The 18,808-nt window shown below is 42.1% G+C and overlaps 1 protein-coding gene across 1 annotated transcript in view; it reads right to left on the bottom strand.

The window, feature by feature from the left end:
- Positions 1-15,894, bottom strand: part of itga11a (integrin, alpha 11a) — a 40,158-nt gene extending 24,264 nt beyond the window's left edge. The window contains exons 1-5 of the mRNA XM_027017700.2: positions 15,745-15,894; positions 9,028-9,139; positions 1,303-1,415; positions 619-710; positions 210-324 (exon numbers count right to left, since the gene is read on the bottom strand). Coding sequence (XP_026873501.2) covers positions 210-324; positions 619-710; positions 1,303-1,415; positions 9,028-9,139; positions 15,745-15,796 — 484 coding nt within the window. The 5' untranslated portion in view covers positions 15,797-15,894. The remainder of the gene's footprint in view (positions 1-209; positions 325-618; positions 711-1,302; positions 1,416-9,027; positions 9,140-15,744) is intronic.
- Between the last annotated feature and the right edge of the window lie 2,914 nt (positions 15,895-18,808).

The following is an 18,808-nucleotide window of genomic DNA, read 5'->3' as shown; positions in this document are numbered from 1 at the left end:
TGCATCTTTAGAACTTTGACATATTCCATAAAGAGATTAAGAATAATTCTCAAGTACTTGATATGTTGAGATAACCTCACACTCACATTTTATGGAAAACAATGGTAAGGATCTAAGCAGAGACTGGAAACACCACAGAAATGTCACCACCCAAAACATTCCTCATTAAATCAGGCCACAGGCGAAGCGTGCAGGTGCGCTGCGCTTACTTTGGAAAGCTGGAGCAATGGTGCGGGAGAACTTGAAGCTGCCGTTGACCCTGGAGCAGATTCCTGTGCTGTAGTAGGAACTGCCACATTCATACGACCACAGTGGGCCACACGCCTGAAAGCAGGAGAACCAGACTTACCCCCCAAGCTCCGTTTTACCCTATGAAGATTCACGGCAGAACGCAGCAAGACATCATTGCATCTAAGGGCTAACTGAAGCTGCATCATCAATACAGTACAAATGTAGAGATCACAGATACTCCTCAGTTAAAATTGCCACACATAGTAATTTCATATTGCCCGGTTCTGAAATCAGCAGGTGGGCAGTGGTCAAGGTTTGGTTGGCCTCTGAGCTGGATACAAGGTGAAGATGGAGGAGCCATCAGGAACCATCTCCTCCTTAACTCACCACAAAGCTGTTGTCTTTAGGGTTGGAGGTAAGCGTCATCCCCAGTCTCATTTTATCTTTACGTTCAGAGACATTCGTCAATGATATCTTTCCTTAAGAGAAACAAAAACAATGAAACAACCTTATAAGCCTTAGATGAGCATTCTGTTCCTATGTGTGCTAATTGAAGCTGTGGCCCAAAGCTGACCGCATAAAAACAAATAAGCCTTTTTTTTTTTTCAGAGGACTAGATAGCGTCAGCTGAGTCCACAATCCACACCATGAGGTCCCTGTAAAGCTGTTAAAATACACACCCACTCGAACCCACACCCACCCACTCACCCCCCCCCCCCACACACACACACGCGCACACAAAAACCCCTGTCCACATGTCGGTCTATATACATATACAACACCATACAGATGTATCACACATGCAGGAGCACAGATGTGTAAATATATACAAGCTGAGAACAGAGGAAAGAATGAATCAGCATGACGGACATCCCCCTGTAACCTTTCCCACCATACCATACCTGCTAACACTTTACCCAAACCACAACCTGACGCTCTAGCCAAGTGATTAAGGGAAGCATTGTGGACTAATGAAACTGGCACAGTTAAAAGTTACGATCCCTTTCGAAGTGCATTTACACAAATAACTGAAGGGATCATTTGCTAGGATGTGGGGTGGAGACAGAGTACCTAAATTAAGTTTGGAGCAGCTGGGGCCTGCAGCTCTTCGGCTCAGAGGACACTTATACACATCACCTGTCTGATGTTGCCCATTTGTTTCCAGTGGCGCCCCCACCAGCAACCTAAATGCAAATACAATACAAGGAAACACAGTTATCTTGGAAGCTTGTGAAGTTGTTATTGTGATTGGGCAGTGGTAGCTCAGTGGTTAAAGTACTTGACTTGTAATCAGAAGGTTGCTGGTTCAAGCGCTGCCAAGTTACCACTGTTGGGCCCCTGAGTCATAATTGTAAATTGCTTTGGATAAAAGTGTCAGCTAAATGCTGCAAAAATGTGAAACACTTGGAATCTGAGTCAGTCTGAAGATCATGGAGAGAATATTTGCTGTTTGGATATTCGTGGCTGGAGTATGGGAAGTATGGGCTGATCAGATGGGTGTTTAAACTGAGCTGGATGGTGTACTTTATCAGTGGCAAGGAGGTATGTGAGGCATTCTTGTGTACTCAATGAGGGTGTGTGTTGTGAGCCAGACTGATAGCACATAAACACACTGCTCCATAAATACTGACCTACAAAAACACACTCTCTCTCTCTCTCTCTCTCTCTCTCTCTCTCTCTCTCTCTCTCTCACACACACACACGCACACACAAATTCATGTATTCATAGACACGCACAGCTCAGTCACGTGTGGAAGACAGTAGCCACCTATACAGTACATACCCATAGCTAAATAAGTACACCAGTTGCAGGACACTGGTCCAATTAAAATCTGCTTGAGTTCAAGGCTACACACTATGTTCAGGCCTTCCTGGACCTATAAACATCAGGAAACTACTTTGTAAAGAACAAAGCACATTGGTAACACCAGACTTTAAAATTAGTCTAATGTTGCCTTCAGAAATCCTCTTAGTTATAAAGGTTTTCAATAGAAATCAGAGACAACAATAACAGGCAAAACAACAGAAACAATAGACAAAATAGGTCTCATAGTATCTCAGTACAGAGAACAAAGGATCTGGAAAAGACAAGATATTTTGACTTACATTTTTTAAAGTAGCACTTTTTTAACCTTTAAGTTTTAAACTGGAGCTCTCGTGGATTGTCCGATCTGTTTCTTGCTAACTTTAAAACACTGAGGTTTTTTATTCACTGATACTCGTTCTGTACATTTGGAGCAAATGGCTAATAAAACTTGAGGTCTAGCGCTCAGGGTACCTCATACATCACAAAGCCCCTTTCAACTTCATTTTGTCTTATCCACCTCACTGGCAGATGACTCAGCATTTTCGGAGTGCTCCAAATGTGTCATTTAAAAGCATGCATGCAGAAGGAGAGTTTCTCTCACACATCAACAGTCTGCTGACCTGAAGGGGCTTTCCGTGCCACACAGCAGGTCATAACTCACTTCTCCTGATTCGTTGGGATGCTACTAGCTCAGAGGAGGGTTACTTGACTCTTTGTTTGTTGCAGATATAAAACACAGCCCTGTTTCAAGCATTTTGCTTGGAAATAATTTCCTCCAAACTCCGTGTGTACAAAACTTTGGATTGAGCACTCCTCGGCTGGCTGGGAAGGCTGCAAGGGAGAAGGTGAGGGGATTAATGAGCCGTGGGTGTTTTTGCCGTTAGGAGAAAGAGGAGCTGGACATGAAACCAAAGCTCGCAGGTCTTAGGCAAGAGAGGGGAGTGAGGAGCTGTTTCATCGCGTTTACGCAGACAGCGGGTGAGGGACAGGGAGACACTTCTCCACCCTCAGCCATAAACACTTAGCAAACCGCAACTGACCCACAAACTGCAGTCTGAATTTAAGTGCGTTATTGATAGCGAGAAATGATGTCCTGCAGGACATAATATGAGAGGAAAGACTGAGCTCATGCTGATCCACACTGCGGCTGTGGGGGAAGTGGCGTAATAAATAAATTATTAATCAACAACATGAAAACATTTGCCAAACCAGTTCTAACCAGTTCAGTAATTCACATATGCCATATTAGCACAGTGAGCGGTTGTCTTCCTTCCACAGACATGACCGTAACTCTGCTAAATAATTTTCATTAAAGTACAGATTCCACAAGAGCAAATCCAACGGCAATAATGCAGCACTTTCAGAGCTCTTGACCAAGTTATGGATGTTGGTTTAACCTGACTGTTTTAGCCTGGACTGATTAGTCTGGCCTGCCAAATGACCCTGTCACATTGGACAGGGGCTGTGTTTCAGCTACATTCCAACCCTATGAGCTCTGTGCTGCTTCAGGTGTTCAGGACTAACAAAACAAGCAAAGGTCAGTGCCCAGCATGGGAGATACACTGCCACCTAAATAAAAAACATAAAAAACTCACTGGTGTGTGTGTGTGTGTGTGTGTGTGTGTGTGTGTGTGTGTGTGTGTGTGTGTGTGTGTGTGTGATGGGTATGCATGTTCTGAAACTCAGCATTCCAGAGTCTGGAAATAAAAAGGTACATTTGGGGAGGCTTGCTAATTCCTTGCAGGTCTTTTAACCTTTTCTTCTTCTCAGCTCATGACTGCAGCTATCATTCACAGAGTCACTGCAGGACTAGATAGTAATCACTGCTAAATAATAGCACAAGCCTTATATGATTATGTAATTACTCTGCAGACCCAATGCTAATTTTCTTTAAATCTAAGTTTCAACGTTCATTCAGATCGAGACTAGATAATAGAGAACTGAGTGTGCAAAGCCTTTGAAACTTTGTTCCATGAGGGACGGACATTACTGAATCTGAGTTTCAATGGCCCATGCTGACGGATGGAAAATGAAAGGTATACATATCAGAAATACAGATCAAAAATATATATATTTTAAAAGGACCATGTTACTAAGCTCTAACCCAAGTCAGGGGCGTTTCCACTGTTGACCTTCCTCTTAGTCACAGGTCTTTTATTGAGTCCTCCAATCCCCCAACCACCCCCCACTCAGATTCTATTCCTATCCAAATAGCATGTGTAGATCGCAACAGCAGAAAGACTATGATATTGTAGCAAAACTCTGTAGGATGCATGTGGACTGAAAGTATTTGGCATTAGTTTTAATACTAACAGGGGTTCAGATGGGGCTTTAAAAGCTTTCAGTGGGGCTCTGCATTAATGCAGATGAATGCCTTATTTTTAAACATTCTATGGAACAACTGACTGAAACAAGCATCCAAAACATGCTTGTATATGGGAAGAATAGGCACTAGCACAAACTTAAAAACAACCAAACACGCATGCATAAATATGCATACAGTATAAAAAACACACACGCACAACATTTATTTGGGTCAGCAGGACTAAAGATGGATGGACCAAATGTACAGCTATGCTGCACCCCCTAAAGAGTGCTTCCCGCTTCAAAGAGCCATTCAGATCCCAAAACAGCCCAGTGCTTCTGCAGACCATGGGATTCCGGTAGTAGCCAACACATTTATCACCTCAGAAAAAAAATATTCTGCACTCCCAAAAGGGTGTTTTTGGACCCGAAAAACTGCACAAAGCTGGCTATGTGTGGACAGGAACTGAATAAAGTGATCATGTTTCAGTGGCCACGCCAACAAACCTGAGTGGCCTGCAATGGATGTGAGGAAGTACTTGTGCCCAATGTCAGAAGTGAAGACCACTAATGTTGTGTGCTTCCTAGCAGCTTTAAAGACACTGGCTTGACAACATTACATGACTCCTCACATTTGTATACAGGCTGTTTAAGTTGGCATCTGTGTCTGAGCAATACAGTTCAACTCCAGGATCCTGCTTTCACTTTCCCAAGACATCTCTGAGCATTCCAGCTTATCACCGCAAGAGTTTAATTCAATATGCAGCATCGTTCACACTTCAAATTCCCCCACACATTTTCCGACATGTCTGTTAAAAATCATCTGGTGTCTAGAGATCCTGAGAAATTCTTTTTTGCCTTCTCACACAAGAAGATAACAGATGCGATGATTTTTTATTTATTTATTTTTTTACAGGGGCGCCGACATCTCAGTTCAGTTTTAACCATAACCTAACACATTTGATCTGAAAAATTACAGTTTTCAAGCAGTAATGTATGGTAGAGGTAGAAGTGTTAGACATGGGTTGGATAAAAACTCCAGGACCACGGTTAAGCACCCATAATCTAAGAATTTAATTAGGAAAACTTTCACTAGGAAAATGTCAGACATGGTGAAACTGTTCACTTTTCATGTACGCTTAACATGCCCTTAACAGCTCTAATCAGGAACCAGTCAACCGGCAGGCGATACTTTCATCCTTTGCCACAGTAGGCTTTTGGCTGAAAACAGTGCTACAGCCTCACATTCAAATATTCTCTCTTATCAGGATCACAGCCGCCCGTCCTGAGGGAACTGTTAAGTGACTCAACATTCAGGGCTTTAAACTTCCTTTTACTGTATCCATGTGAAACTCCAAGAACAAAAGTTTTGAGAGTTCACTTTTTGATTTTGATGGTGCTAACAGAGTGATAATAAGGCCACTGCTGATCAGAAAATTTAGGTCTTGCCACTGTAATGGCTTATGTAATCATGCCTGAATAATTACATGTTTGTCTTTGATCCAAACACAACGCTTTTTCTAACAGATTTTAAAGTTACTAACCACTAATTTGTGGAACATAGCATTCGGTAGTTGTAAGATGATAGTTACAATGCTGTTAGCCTGTAATTATACATAAATAGCATCTGATATTATGATGATCTTAACTTGCAGTGTCTGCACAAACGCATGGAATGCACCGTTCATCTGTTGCTTAGAACGTTACTTTTAGAGCTTTCCATGAAGGCCAGCACTGACCTGAAATACACCATGTTTCAGTGTCTTGCCAAGACATGAGCATAGAGGGAAAGAGAGAAAGAGACAGTGCTCTGAGGTCCAAGTACTCCTGGGCCTCGCTAACCACAGTCGACTCATAAAGGCTGCCAGTCTCTTTCCTGCCATACCCCTCATGGTACCTCTTAGGACCATGAAGAACATTCTCCAAGCATCAATGCTGGGGGCGCAGTGTGTTCCAAGGCAATGCACAGTGAAAGAGAGAGCAGAAAGTAGGAGAAGCATCTAAGCGTGTCTCCTAAATTATTATTTTAGTTCTCTCACTGGAGAATTAGCACAGACGAAGAGCTGGTCTCAGCTGCTAAGATGAACCTCTGGACAGAATATATGGCCCACCTCCTCCATGCACTCAGAAATCATAGCATCATGGACAGAGTTATTGACTGCTTCTTTGGGTTGTTTACTTTATATAATAAATAACACAGATAAGATGACGTAAGGCATACAGATGCTCTATGAGTTCTGTTTCTCTTGGCATTTTACATAGAATCGGAAAGTGAGACATTTTTGAGTGGAACCGAGTGACACACACACACACGCACACAGCTGTGTCTCTCTCTGCCTAAAGTATTACTCCTGTTCAAAGCAATCAGTAGTGGCCCTGTCATCAGCCTCTCTGCATGGTCCTACTCCTATTGTTCATAGTTGAAACTCCCTGATGAACACACACACACACACACACATACACACACACACACACACACACACACACACACAGATACACCATACATCACACACACAACTACACATAAAAAGGGACACAGGCATGCTCAGAGTTATATTGTATTCATTCTAACTTACCATGTGCTCAGCTAACATATATGACAATGTGGTTTATGAAATACAATACGATATTGCACAAATTTACCATGTAATGTATATTGTCATAAAGTAATTGCAAATGCAAAGAGTCTATTATTGTATCTGTGTGCACATACACATTAATGCACATTTGACAGGCCCATGTCTCTCTGTTGATGAATCACTGTTATTCTTATATTTAATGATACTTCTCTCTCTCTCTCTCTCTCTCTCTCTCTCTCTCTCTCTCTCTCTCTCTCTCTCTCTCTCTCTCTCTCTCTCTCTCTCTCTCTCTCTCACACACACACACACACACACACACACACACACACACACACACACACACACACACACACACACACACAGGAACCAGGCCAAGCATACACACCACACTCAAAAATTTCCTTTGGCCTCTAAATGATTTCCAGATGTGTATGACAGAGGGTGACTGAAGGGGTGGGGGGATCTGTTTGGCTGCTCCCCAGTGAAGAAAGTCTTTGTTGATATCCACAAATATCAGCCCGGCTAAACTGACAACACACACTCCAGTTTAAACTACATGCCAGTCACTGAGCCATTTCAGAGAGCTAACTGGAGAATTCCAAATGGGGAAAAATATTTTAATCATGATCTGGGGAACAACAGGAATGTCATTCTTATTCCTCAGACAGAATGATTTATTTCCACTTAAAGGGTCAAAGAAGTGGCTTATGGAAGATTCATGCTCACTCTTTATGCACCAACCAATCTTTACCTTCTCTGAACGCTTTGATAAAGATTCACCTACTACATGTTTACTATAGCAAATCTGTCCAGCAGCAGAGCAAGAGCTATTTCTAGTGCAAGAGGGAAATTCTTATGACCCTGTTAACTCCTTCCATGCACATCCATTCCCTGTGCTCCACTCCTCATGAGCTCAAGGCCAGGTAGCCTGATTCACTTAGCACGTTTCCACATCACTCTTCCATGCTGTGGTGATGCTGCCCATTGGTTTGCAGTAAGACTAAGCGTGGGGGGTCTGAGATACAGTTTGGAAGTAACACAATCACTAATTCATGTATGGGCATGTGGATGGAGCAAGGAAAGTACTGTGAACCTTTGAGGCCTCAATGGAATTGTCTTCATAACGCATATGAAGAATGTTCACATATAAAACGGCTCTTAAACTGGTTTGTATTGAAAGTTGACATTGATGGAATGAAGACAGCCAATGCACAGGAAGTTTTTAATGCTGGGACTATACTAGGCCTGGAACCCTGGTAGATCCAAAATAGAAGTAATGATCAAGAGCAAGAAACAAATGAGAAATACACACGCACACACAGACACACACACACACACACACACACGCTCACGCATGCACACACTCAGGCACGCGCACACACTCAGGCACGCACACACACTCAGGCACGCACACAAACACACACACACACACACACACACACACAGACAGACACACACACACACACACACACACACACACACATACGTACACACACACACACACAGTTTCCATGGCTAGAAGACACAACTAAGATTGCCAGCAAAAAATCTGCTTCATTGTATCATAGTTAAGGGATATGGTGATGTCACTATGATAAATCATAAATATCCTGCTCGTTTCAAGTCTCATAATTCTTTCTTTCCATCTTTTACAGGAAGTGTAAACTTAATAGTGGTGAAACACATAAACCAACATATAAATGGCTTCTTCTGTGTGTTTTCAGTGAGGAACACTAGAGTATGAGTTTAAAATGTTTAAAGTGTTTACTTAGACGCTTATGCTGCCTACACCTCAAAAGCCCCTCACACAGAAAACACTGAGAATGCCGAGAGAAAAACTATAAGATACATTTATACAAGGAGCTGAATGTAGTTTCTCTTTTCACACCTCTCTCTGAAGCACACCAAACCAGCACTGACCCCCAGTAAGCTGGTCTGAAAACCCCTCACAACCTGCAGTGGGGATGAATTTCACATTTCACACAATATAGCTGAGAGGAAAGGGTCGAATCTGCCTTGGCCAAGGAAACATAACATAAATCCCAAAACACAAAGGAAGAAAGTGGCAGAGACGGTGCAGGGAAAGGAAGACAGGGGGCTCCTTACCACTTCTGCCCGCCAGCCGCGTGCTGCTGCACAGTGTAGCCAAACTGCGTCTGCTTCGGACCCTTTATGATCCTGGGACTCTTCGTGTCAATGTTGAAACAGTCACAGAGCCCTGCGAGAGGACACAGAAAAATCAAACGCAATCAAACGCAGGCCGTCTGCGACATGGCCGGACAAGATACACGGTCCGCTGGCAGCTGCAACAGTCAGGGAGCTGGCAGCTTCAGCAGCAGCCCAAAGCTCCATGAAAATATTTCACAGTGGCTGAAACAGAAGCCTTTGCCAAGACAGATTTTCCCCGCTCGGGGTCGAGCATGAAAATGCGTAACACAGACAAGCGCAATAAACCTCATCTCTGAGGCTCGTGCAGTTCATTTATAACCAGCAGTGGACTCCAGTTTGAATGCTTGCTTAATCCTAGCATACTGCGCGGCTTTCCTCTAACACAGGGATTCAGGAACAAATATTGCAAGTCAAATGCCTTATTCATTGACATCTTTAAGAGGTTTCAAGTTGCTCATGTTAAGCTTATATTTGATCAGGCTGATGCTGAGTTAGAAACATGAACTTACAATACGGACTTTAGGGCTGATTTGATTCTTTTTATTTAGATTTTAATTTTGAAATAAGAAGTCTAGAAAAAATATTCCCAAAACTTTTTAAAAATTATTTACAACAGTGATCTTGTTTGTTTCTATGGTGTCCGTTGCTCAGTAAGGAATTTACCATCACTCAGTAGAACTTCTCCTTCCTAGTGGAGCACAGTCACACCCCTAGGAAAGCTGAGGATTTGTCGTCTCACTCCCAGGAAGGCCTGCGGCTGAAACAGTAGGCTTTCTGCCTGTTGCCACCCCCTACCCCCCACCCCATCCCATCCCAACAGGGCCTCCGTCTGTCAGACAACGAGCCAAGGCACAACGTAGAGGCTGATTTGACTCCACCAAGGTTGAAAACTAACAGGAGAGCCGTCAGTCAGTCCCACGAATCAGAAAGAAGCCATCACTCAAGTGAAGGCTGAGAAGAACGTGGGCTGTCCATAGCATCCTCAAAGCTCACTCATATAACAGGCAGTTCTTCACTCTTATAGCAACAACTACTCTGAGGTTTTTGAGGCTGATGTAATACACTATCACACAAATGACCTAAATGTATAAAAATTAATAAAATTTAAAAAAACTTTTTTAAACCATGATAATGTCTCTTTTTGGCATACTGTGTTTGATTAATCAAACAAGTAGTCCTTCAGAGTGAGATGCAAGTCTCTGGTTTTACATAGAATAAATGTTTTCATGTTTTTTGAAGTAGGAGAGCTCTAAGTACAAGATTACAGCATGACTATTAATCCTGTTTTATACATCTCTGAAGGCCTGTTCTCTAAATCTATTACAGGTACATAACTCTTTGACCCAGCTATATGTTGGTTAATTTATGTGTGAATTGTAGCAAATCAGTGATTAAAGCACACGAGGACCAAACCCCCCCCCCCCCCCCCCCCCCAAAAAAAACCCACACACACAGGGATAACTATAGATTTTTTTGAAAGGATATAACACAATCCAAGAACCTGATCAAAGTCTGGGCTTCAGTCTCCTTGCCTGAACGGTGATCTCTGCATGAGGACCCCTGGTTTCAATTAAAGGTCTTATCAGCAGAGGTTTTCTTTAAAGAAGAATCACCTGCCCTATACCTGCTGCCAAGGTAGCTGAAAGTATTTACTGATGATAACGGTGATAAGCATAATGTCTGAACCTTTCATGGGTTTTACTTTCCAGTAATAACACTTAATCATGCAGAGCACAGATGAATGAGGAGCACAGACGCCTTTTGGCAAGTGGGAGGAGAAGGGAATTTAAGTCTTCTTAGCCTTCGTCTGACTTCTTTATATTCCCCTTTTCTATTTCTCTTTCACTGTTACCATGTCTTTCAGTGCCCCTTGCTCTGGTACACAGCGTCTCCTTGGCAACAGTGGGGACAGCAGTCTGCCACTGTGCTGCTAATGGGTGATGTCTTCTCCACAAAACTGGATTTGACACATGAAGTAAAGCATGTTTCTCTTCCACTGCTTTTGGGTTTGGGTTTGTTTTTTTTGGTCACAGTCAGATGAAGGTAGCACATGTGTGAAACAGAGAGAGAGAGAGAGAGAGAGAGAGAGAGGGACACACAGAAGATATGCTATGACTTCTTAATAGACTATCACTGGTGCATTTTCTAATAACTTGAGACCATTCAAATCACTTTGGTAACACACTATAAACAAAGAAAAAGAAGTAGAGAGAATGGAGCTTTTGCTGACAAAATAATCAGAAACAGTACTTTACATCCCTGGGTCAGAGGACAGCTGACACTTCTACCTATAGCAATTAAAGGCATTAAAGCTTTCATAGAGAAAATGAATTTGATGCTTGGTTCACATACACCAAGCAGGCAGCTTTTCAGTGCTGTGAAACCCGAGTTACATAGTCTTCTCTGTGAAAGCACACACCTTACTGACAATGGGACACCACCAGTATTTAACACTGAAAAACCTATAGCGAGCTAATAAACCAATGACATCTATAAATCCAAGACGATGCACATATTAATTTGGATGGAATTTTGAATACTGTAAAAGATAGAAATCACACCACCATAATATATTGAGATTTCTTGACCCTTGACAAAGTGAGAAATGAAATACAGCATGAAGTAAAGTCTTGTGCACTCTAATGGTGGCATCATGGCATGCAGCAACTGAAAGCCTCCTGCAGAGTCTGTTCCTTCACCCAGGCCCTGCGGGGAGACTCTCCAGCAACCGTGACAGTCTGACATATCAGGCTAAACATGTTGACTTCCATCTAAATATTGACTCTTTCTCTACTTTATTAATTTCCTGTTCTATTTGTTCACAAACAGCTATAAAAAATGGACATGGAAACTTATGGCCCACGTCTTAAAAAAAAAAAAAAAAAAAATGAATCAACAAGTGGATCAGTTAGGCAGAGAGGAGGATAAAAATAGCTTAAAAATAGTGCTAATAGTAAGAGTCAAAGTTTATTCCCCCTTTTAACTGTGAGCTCCCTCCCACATATGTTTTAGTATTTTTTCACCCTTTCATTATAAAAAAACATTAAAATAAATCACCAGTAATGCTGCAAAGACTCTGGGCTTGTCACAGAAACTATTCCAACTATCAGACAGCCACATTTTTTACTTCACTCCTGCAACAAATGTAAGAGGTGAAAAAGAGAAACAGAGCCCCCAGTTTCCATATGAAACCCTAATGTGGCGGAGCAGTTTAGCAGAGCCAGCTGTGTCTGCAGCTCCTGAAGCTGGCCTGAGTCTTCGTCTGACTTTCCTGTGCATGGCTAATTCTGCCCAGATAAATAAACTTCAGCACAGTGGCTGGTGGTCTTGGATGTCCTGGCCCAGCCACTGGCATGGAACCAGACTACAGGAGCTCCAGCACAGCCACGTTGACAAATAGTTGGCTTGTGTGAGCTGGAGCTGGTGCTCAGAAACCAGTGGATGACCTTTATTGCCATATGTTTACAAAGTACCTCAAGCAGGAAGACTGATCTAGGATCTGCTTTTGTCACTAACAGCTCTATTAACATGGTGGAATCTGATCCCAGGTTAGTTCTCTTGCTCGGAAATGCTTTGTGAGATCTGATATCTGCTGAAGACCTCAGGCCTGTAATAAGAACAGAGTGCCTTCGACATCAGGAAGACTAACATCAGTCAATAACTGGAACAACTGAATAAGCACCACCAGCATCACCTTTCCCCAAGGCACAAGTCCAAAATTTAAGGCTCAATCAATTCAATTCCAAAACAGATGCACCAAAGTCTCGGCCCATCTCACTATAACACCTGAATAAAAACTGAGCTGACCTGAATCCAAATCAGGCTTAAATGAAAACCCAGATCATCACCCTTGTGGACCAAATCTTTACCACAGCCACTCATTTATGTCCAAACAAAAAGCCAAACTCTGTTCAAGACTTTGCATGTGACACCGAAGCCCAGGCTTGAAACTGCAGATGGATGTCTCCAGCATCTGTGATGGATGTCTCCAGCATCTGTGATGGATGTCTCCACCATCTGTGATGGATATCTCCACCATCTGTGATGGATGTCTCCACCATTTGTGATGGATATCTCCACCATTTGTGATGGATGTCTCCACCATCTGTGATGGATGTCTCCAGCATCTGTGATGGATGTCTCCAGCATCTGTGATGGATGTCTCCAGCATCTGTGATGGATATCTCCAGCATCTGTGATGGATGTCTCCAGCATCTGTGATGAATGTCTCCAGCATCTGTGATGGATATCTCCACCATCTGTGATGGATGTCTCCAGCATCTGTGATGGATGTCACTCCCTCATTCTTTTCTTCCTCCACAAATATTTACATGTAGAGCTGATCTGATGCTAATGATGCTTACTGTTGCCCACTGGCTAGGATTATGACCCAGCAGATTTTCTTTTAATAAACTCCACATGCTGGAAGTGAATCTCGCCATGTTCTTCCACCCCAACCAGATGTATTATGCACACAGAGGACGCCAATATGCTTATAATTTCAGTAGGAATCTAAATATAGAGGGAATGGTGAAGTCATCCATCTCTCAGTCTATGTTAGCTTCCCCTGCTGTGCGTTGCCCAGTCTGGAAAGCCCATCAGAGTGCTGTTGACAGACATCTAGCAAGAGAGGGGGCCAGCTCCTCGCAGGAGAGGGGCATCAATACAGTCAGCCTGTGTTAAACAACTCTCCCAAAGCTCTGGGCCCTGCTAGACATACAAACCTACCGCAACTACTCGTTTGGCTTTGCAGGCCACAGTATGCAAACTGGACCAGTGGGGCAGCAACATCTGAATACCACCAAAGTCAACATCTAAGTCAGCCACTAATGTCAATCTCTGCTATCACCTCACAGGGAAATGGGGTAAAGCCGCTGACAGCATGGACAGCGTATTCCATATGACAGACAAAAAACAGCCTACATAAGCAGAATACAGGGGAACTAAGAGAGGAGATACCAGTACAGCACAATTCATAACATCTGTTTGTTCCTTTCCAGCCAAACAGCGAGGGATGTTCCTGAGAAAAACACTACAAGACAAAACATCAGTATCTAATATGCATGACTCAGACTTCTCACATCCCTCAAGCCTTTCAGGTCTACACATTGAGACCAGATTGAGAAGCTTAGATGGAAAAAAAATGCCTGTCTACAGCATATCATGCTATTGTTATGGGTGCCATTACCAGGTATGATGAAAGCAGATGTGTTAGGGGAGAAGTAAAGGCAAGACGAAACCTGAGTGTTAAGTGAACTCTTCTGGGCTGAGAGTGAGACATCCAGACCTGCAGCTGGATGACCAGCAGCCGATGAAAACCAAAACCGATTAGCACACAGGGCAAGCTTTCCAACAAAGTTCTCTCTCTCTCTCTCTCTCTCTCTCTCTCTCTCTCGATCTCTTTCTCTCATTCTCTCTTTTTATCGCTCTTTCGCTCTCACACACAAAGACAGAAAGAATGTCTGCAAACTTGCAGATTCCAAAACGTTACACATGATCACACTTCAGAAGCTGTCCTATATCTGATGCATTGTATTAATCTCCCTCATGCTGTCTACCCATCTGTCTCTCCAGTTCTTTATCTTTCAGCGACACACATTTTCACAGCACATAAACTCCAATTTCAGTGTAAAATGGATTTGAGTACAAAGAAAAACTATTATTGTTAAATAATGTTTGGCTCTTTCCCACTCATGTCACATAGATAAGGATGCTGGTAAATGCAGTCATGCTGATTCATGCGTATCTTGCTTTTTGGAAACTAAATATCGTTTTGTTCTGTCTACTTAAACAGGGATGCTTTAGCCTTTGAGCCAGTTTTTTGACCTCTGTCTCCTGTTGAACTGGAAAAATAATCTGGCAAAGCACGAGTTGATGAACTAAAATAACCTCTCTGAGGTCACATCTGAATGAAATGTCTCTGAATTTTGCTTGTACTTTCTGTGACCAGGGCCTTTAATTCCAAATAGTTTAGAGTCTGATCTGTTGTTCATAAACATTAGCAAGACTCTGTCCACATGGCAGAAGTCCCTTTAATAAAGTCTGTTTTAACAGCCTCCGGATGGCAATCAGCCTGTAGATCCTCTCTATGGACTGCTATGATTATAATTTCACCAATAATTGTGTCAGATCAGGCTCTGGAAAGAATGAATGCTTTGCAAGGACTCATTTCACTGCAACACCTTTTACTGCAAAATTCCATACACAACATAATTTGACATTTACGGCATTTTGCAGACACCTTTATCCAAAGTGACATACAACAGTGACTGAGTACAATTTTGAGCAATTGAGGGTTAAGGACCTTGTTCAGGCCCAGCAGTGGTAGAGGTATCCTGATTACTAGTCTAATCCCTTAACTGCTGAGCTGCCCTTGCCTGCATCATCAGCAAGGCGAGGAACAAAAGCATGGGAAAAGTTAAGGACTTCCAGAACAAAAGCTTCTGCAATAACACTAGTCTATAACAAATTAGACATGCAAAAAAATCCTACATAATCACTGCTACTTCAGAAGATATGCTGTAAGCACTTTGTTCCTCCAATATTACTATTACAGAGCCATACCTTCAAAGGCCAAAAGCTAAAAACAACATACACACAGACTACATGCACATGTGAGTACACACATACACTCACACACTCCCACACACTCACCTGACAGCATGGATAGGATCCACAGCAGTAGAGTGCAGTAGTAGTACTCCATGTGTTTTGGTGTGTGTGTGGATGTTGGGGGTGTGTGTGTATGTGTGCGTGAGAGGGAGTTGTAAGCACGTGTGCGTGTGAGGGCAGTATGTCTCTCAGTGTGCTCTCCTTAGGACCCAGGCCTGATTGACTCCACTGCTGCTGAAAACACTCACTATATCTGAAGGAGGGAGGAGGAGACTGTGGCTCAACCAAAAGGAGGTGCACGCTAAGCCAACAGCTGCTTGTCCCTAACTCTCCTTCTCCCCCCCCTTTCACTCATGCACCATTTCTCCTCATGTTTTGAGACACGCAAAACCAAAAGTTATGTTAGGTCACTATTTTATGAGTTTTATAAGTTTGAGTGATTTATCTCAAAAACCCAGTGATATTCATAAATTTGAACCCAGGCAGCGATAAAAATTGAATGTAAAGTTCTATTTTTGTTTCATACCAAAAAAATTATCACTGTTAATGTACCAATATACACTGCCTGGCCAAAAAAAAGATCACACACTCTCTAATATTTTGTTAGATCGCCTTTAGCTTTGATTACGGCATGCATTCGCTGTGGCATCGTTTCCACAAGCTTCTGCAATGTCACATTTATTTCTGTCCAGACTTGCATTAATTTTTCCCCAAGATGTTGTATTGATGATGGGAGATTTGGACCACTGTGCAAAGTCTTCTCCAGCACATCCCAAAGGTTTTCAATGGGGTTCAGGTCTGGACTCTGTGTTGGCCAATCTATGTGTGAAAATAATGTCTCATGCTCCCTGAACCACTCTTTCACAATTTGAGCATGTTGAATCCTGGCATTGTCATCTTGGAATATGCCTGCGCCATCAGGGAAGAAAAAATCCATTGATGGAATAACCTGGTCGTTCAGTACATTCAGGTAGTCAGCTGACCTCATTCTCTGGGCACATAATGTTGCTGAACCTAGACCTAACCAGCTGCAGCAACCTCAGATCATAGCACTGCCCCCACAGGCTTGTACGGTAGAAACTAGGCATGATGGGTGCATCACTTCAGCTGCCTCTCTTCATACCCTGATGCGCCCATCACTCTGGAACAGGGTAAATCTGGACTCATCAGACCACATGACCTTCTTCCATCGCTCCAGAGTCCAATCTTTATGCTCCCTAACAATTTGGAGCCGTTTTTGCCGGTTACTCTCACTGACAAATGGTTTTCTTAAGGCTACACAGCTGTTTAATCCCAATCCCTTGAGTTCCCTTTGCATTGTGTATGTGGAAATGCTCTTACTTTCACTATTAAACATATCCCTGAGTTCTATTGTTGTTTTTCTACAATTTGATTTCACCACACGTTTAAGTGAACGCCGGTCATGATCATTGAAGATTTTTTTCTGACCACATTCCTTCCTTGAAGATGATGTTTCCCCACTGTCCTTTCACTTTTTAATGTGTTGGACAGTTCTTAACCCGATTTTAGTAGTTTCAGCAACATCCTTAGATGTTTTCTCTGTTTGATGCATGCCAATAATTTGACCCTTCTGAAACATATAAACATCTTTTCCATGACCACAGGATTTGTCTTTCAGCATGTTTTTTGAACAAATGAGAAGCTACTCACTGCATCAGTTAGGGTTAAATAACTTGTTGCCAGATGAAACATAATCACCCATGCAGTAATTATCCAATGGGAGGCTCTTACCTATTTGCTTAATTAAATCTATGTGTTGACCTTTTTTTTGGCCAGGCAGTGTACATAACACAGCACTAGTAATTCCTTTGGATATGTTGACCTTAATATGAATACTACAGAGGTCTGTGGTTTACATATCTGCATTTTAACTCTTAAATACTGTGTCACCTCCAGTTCAACCTTAGCCAACTTCCACGACCAAGCCAGCCATATAATGACACATTATGTAACAGCCGATACTGACAATCATCCGACTGTCTTCAGATATGTGACCCACATTCCTGTCTGAATTAGCATGTTGCACAACCACTGCGGTGTAATTAATATCTGATCAAAACATCCTGTTAGTAAAGGAATCAATGTGTGTTCACATCTCTTCTCTCTCTTTCTCTCTCTCACTCTCTCTCAACCCCTCCCAACACACACGGTCTGTACGATTGCTGCATTAGAGGACTAGTGTATCTTTTAGATCCCAGTGCATCTGCTCTATGGCTTGTTCTGATAATCAGACATTATACATCATTCCTTTATAAATATATCTCATAATCAGTGCCCAGTAATCAGACTTCCTTTATCACATTTTGCTGTCTTTAACTACAAAGTTGCTGTCCTTAGAAAATTCACTGTATATGAGTATCTACTTGTTTCACGAGGGTTAATTGCTCCACATGTGCCTGGCTACAAAGCACCACATGGGCCTGGCTTTCTCACTCACTCACATTTAGCAGGATGAAGATTGTCCACAAGAGGGCACTATAAACATTCATGTAGCTTTTAAAAGGGCTAAAGTCCATGGTGCTTTGCATCATTGACATTGTGTGTCCTTGTGTCTTTACTGTATACAGGTGAGTGCGTTAAGATTATAAATGACAAGCAAATGGGCTGTAGTACTGAAACAATATTAGTGAGAGTAATTAATGACTAATGCTGATTTCATTGTTTCAATCCTTGCTTTATTGGAATGTTTTTTGACACCTAAGAAGCATAGGTCATTGTATGTATCACTATGGGTTGAAATCAAATTATAATTCTGATAATAATTTCCTGAAATAAAATTAAAGAAATAAAAAAGAAATATACTTTGTTGGTTCAGGTGGAAAAAGGTAAACTAGGTTCCTCCGATTAAAATAAAGTTAGGGAGGCTAAATACACATAGGAGTACACACATATCCTGTGATATAAGCTTTATGTTACATACTGCTAATGTTAGTAAGGTTTATTAAGGTAAAGTAATTAATTATTTTACTTAAAGTAATGAATTACTTTACTTTTATGCACTCTTAAAACAGATTGCATAAAAAGGAAGTTTCTTTGTACATCTGCGACTGCTTAACATCAATTTGTGCTGAGCTGCTAAATATAC

Source organism: Electrophorus electricus, chromosome 21 (genome assembly GCF_013358815.1).
Source record: "Electrophorus electricus isolate fEleEle1 chromosome 21, fEleEle1.pri, whole genome shotgun sequence".
Classification (NCBI taxonomy): Eukaryota; Metazoa; Chordata; class Actinopteri; order Gymnotiformes; family Gymnotidae; genus Electrophorus; species Electrophorus electricus.
This window is presented reverse-complemented; position numbering and strand designations above follow the sequence as displayed.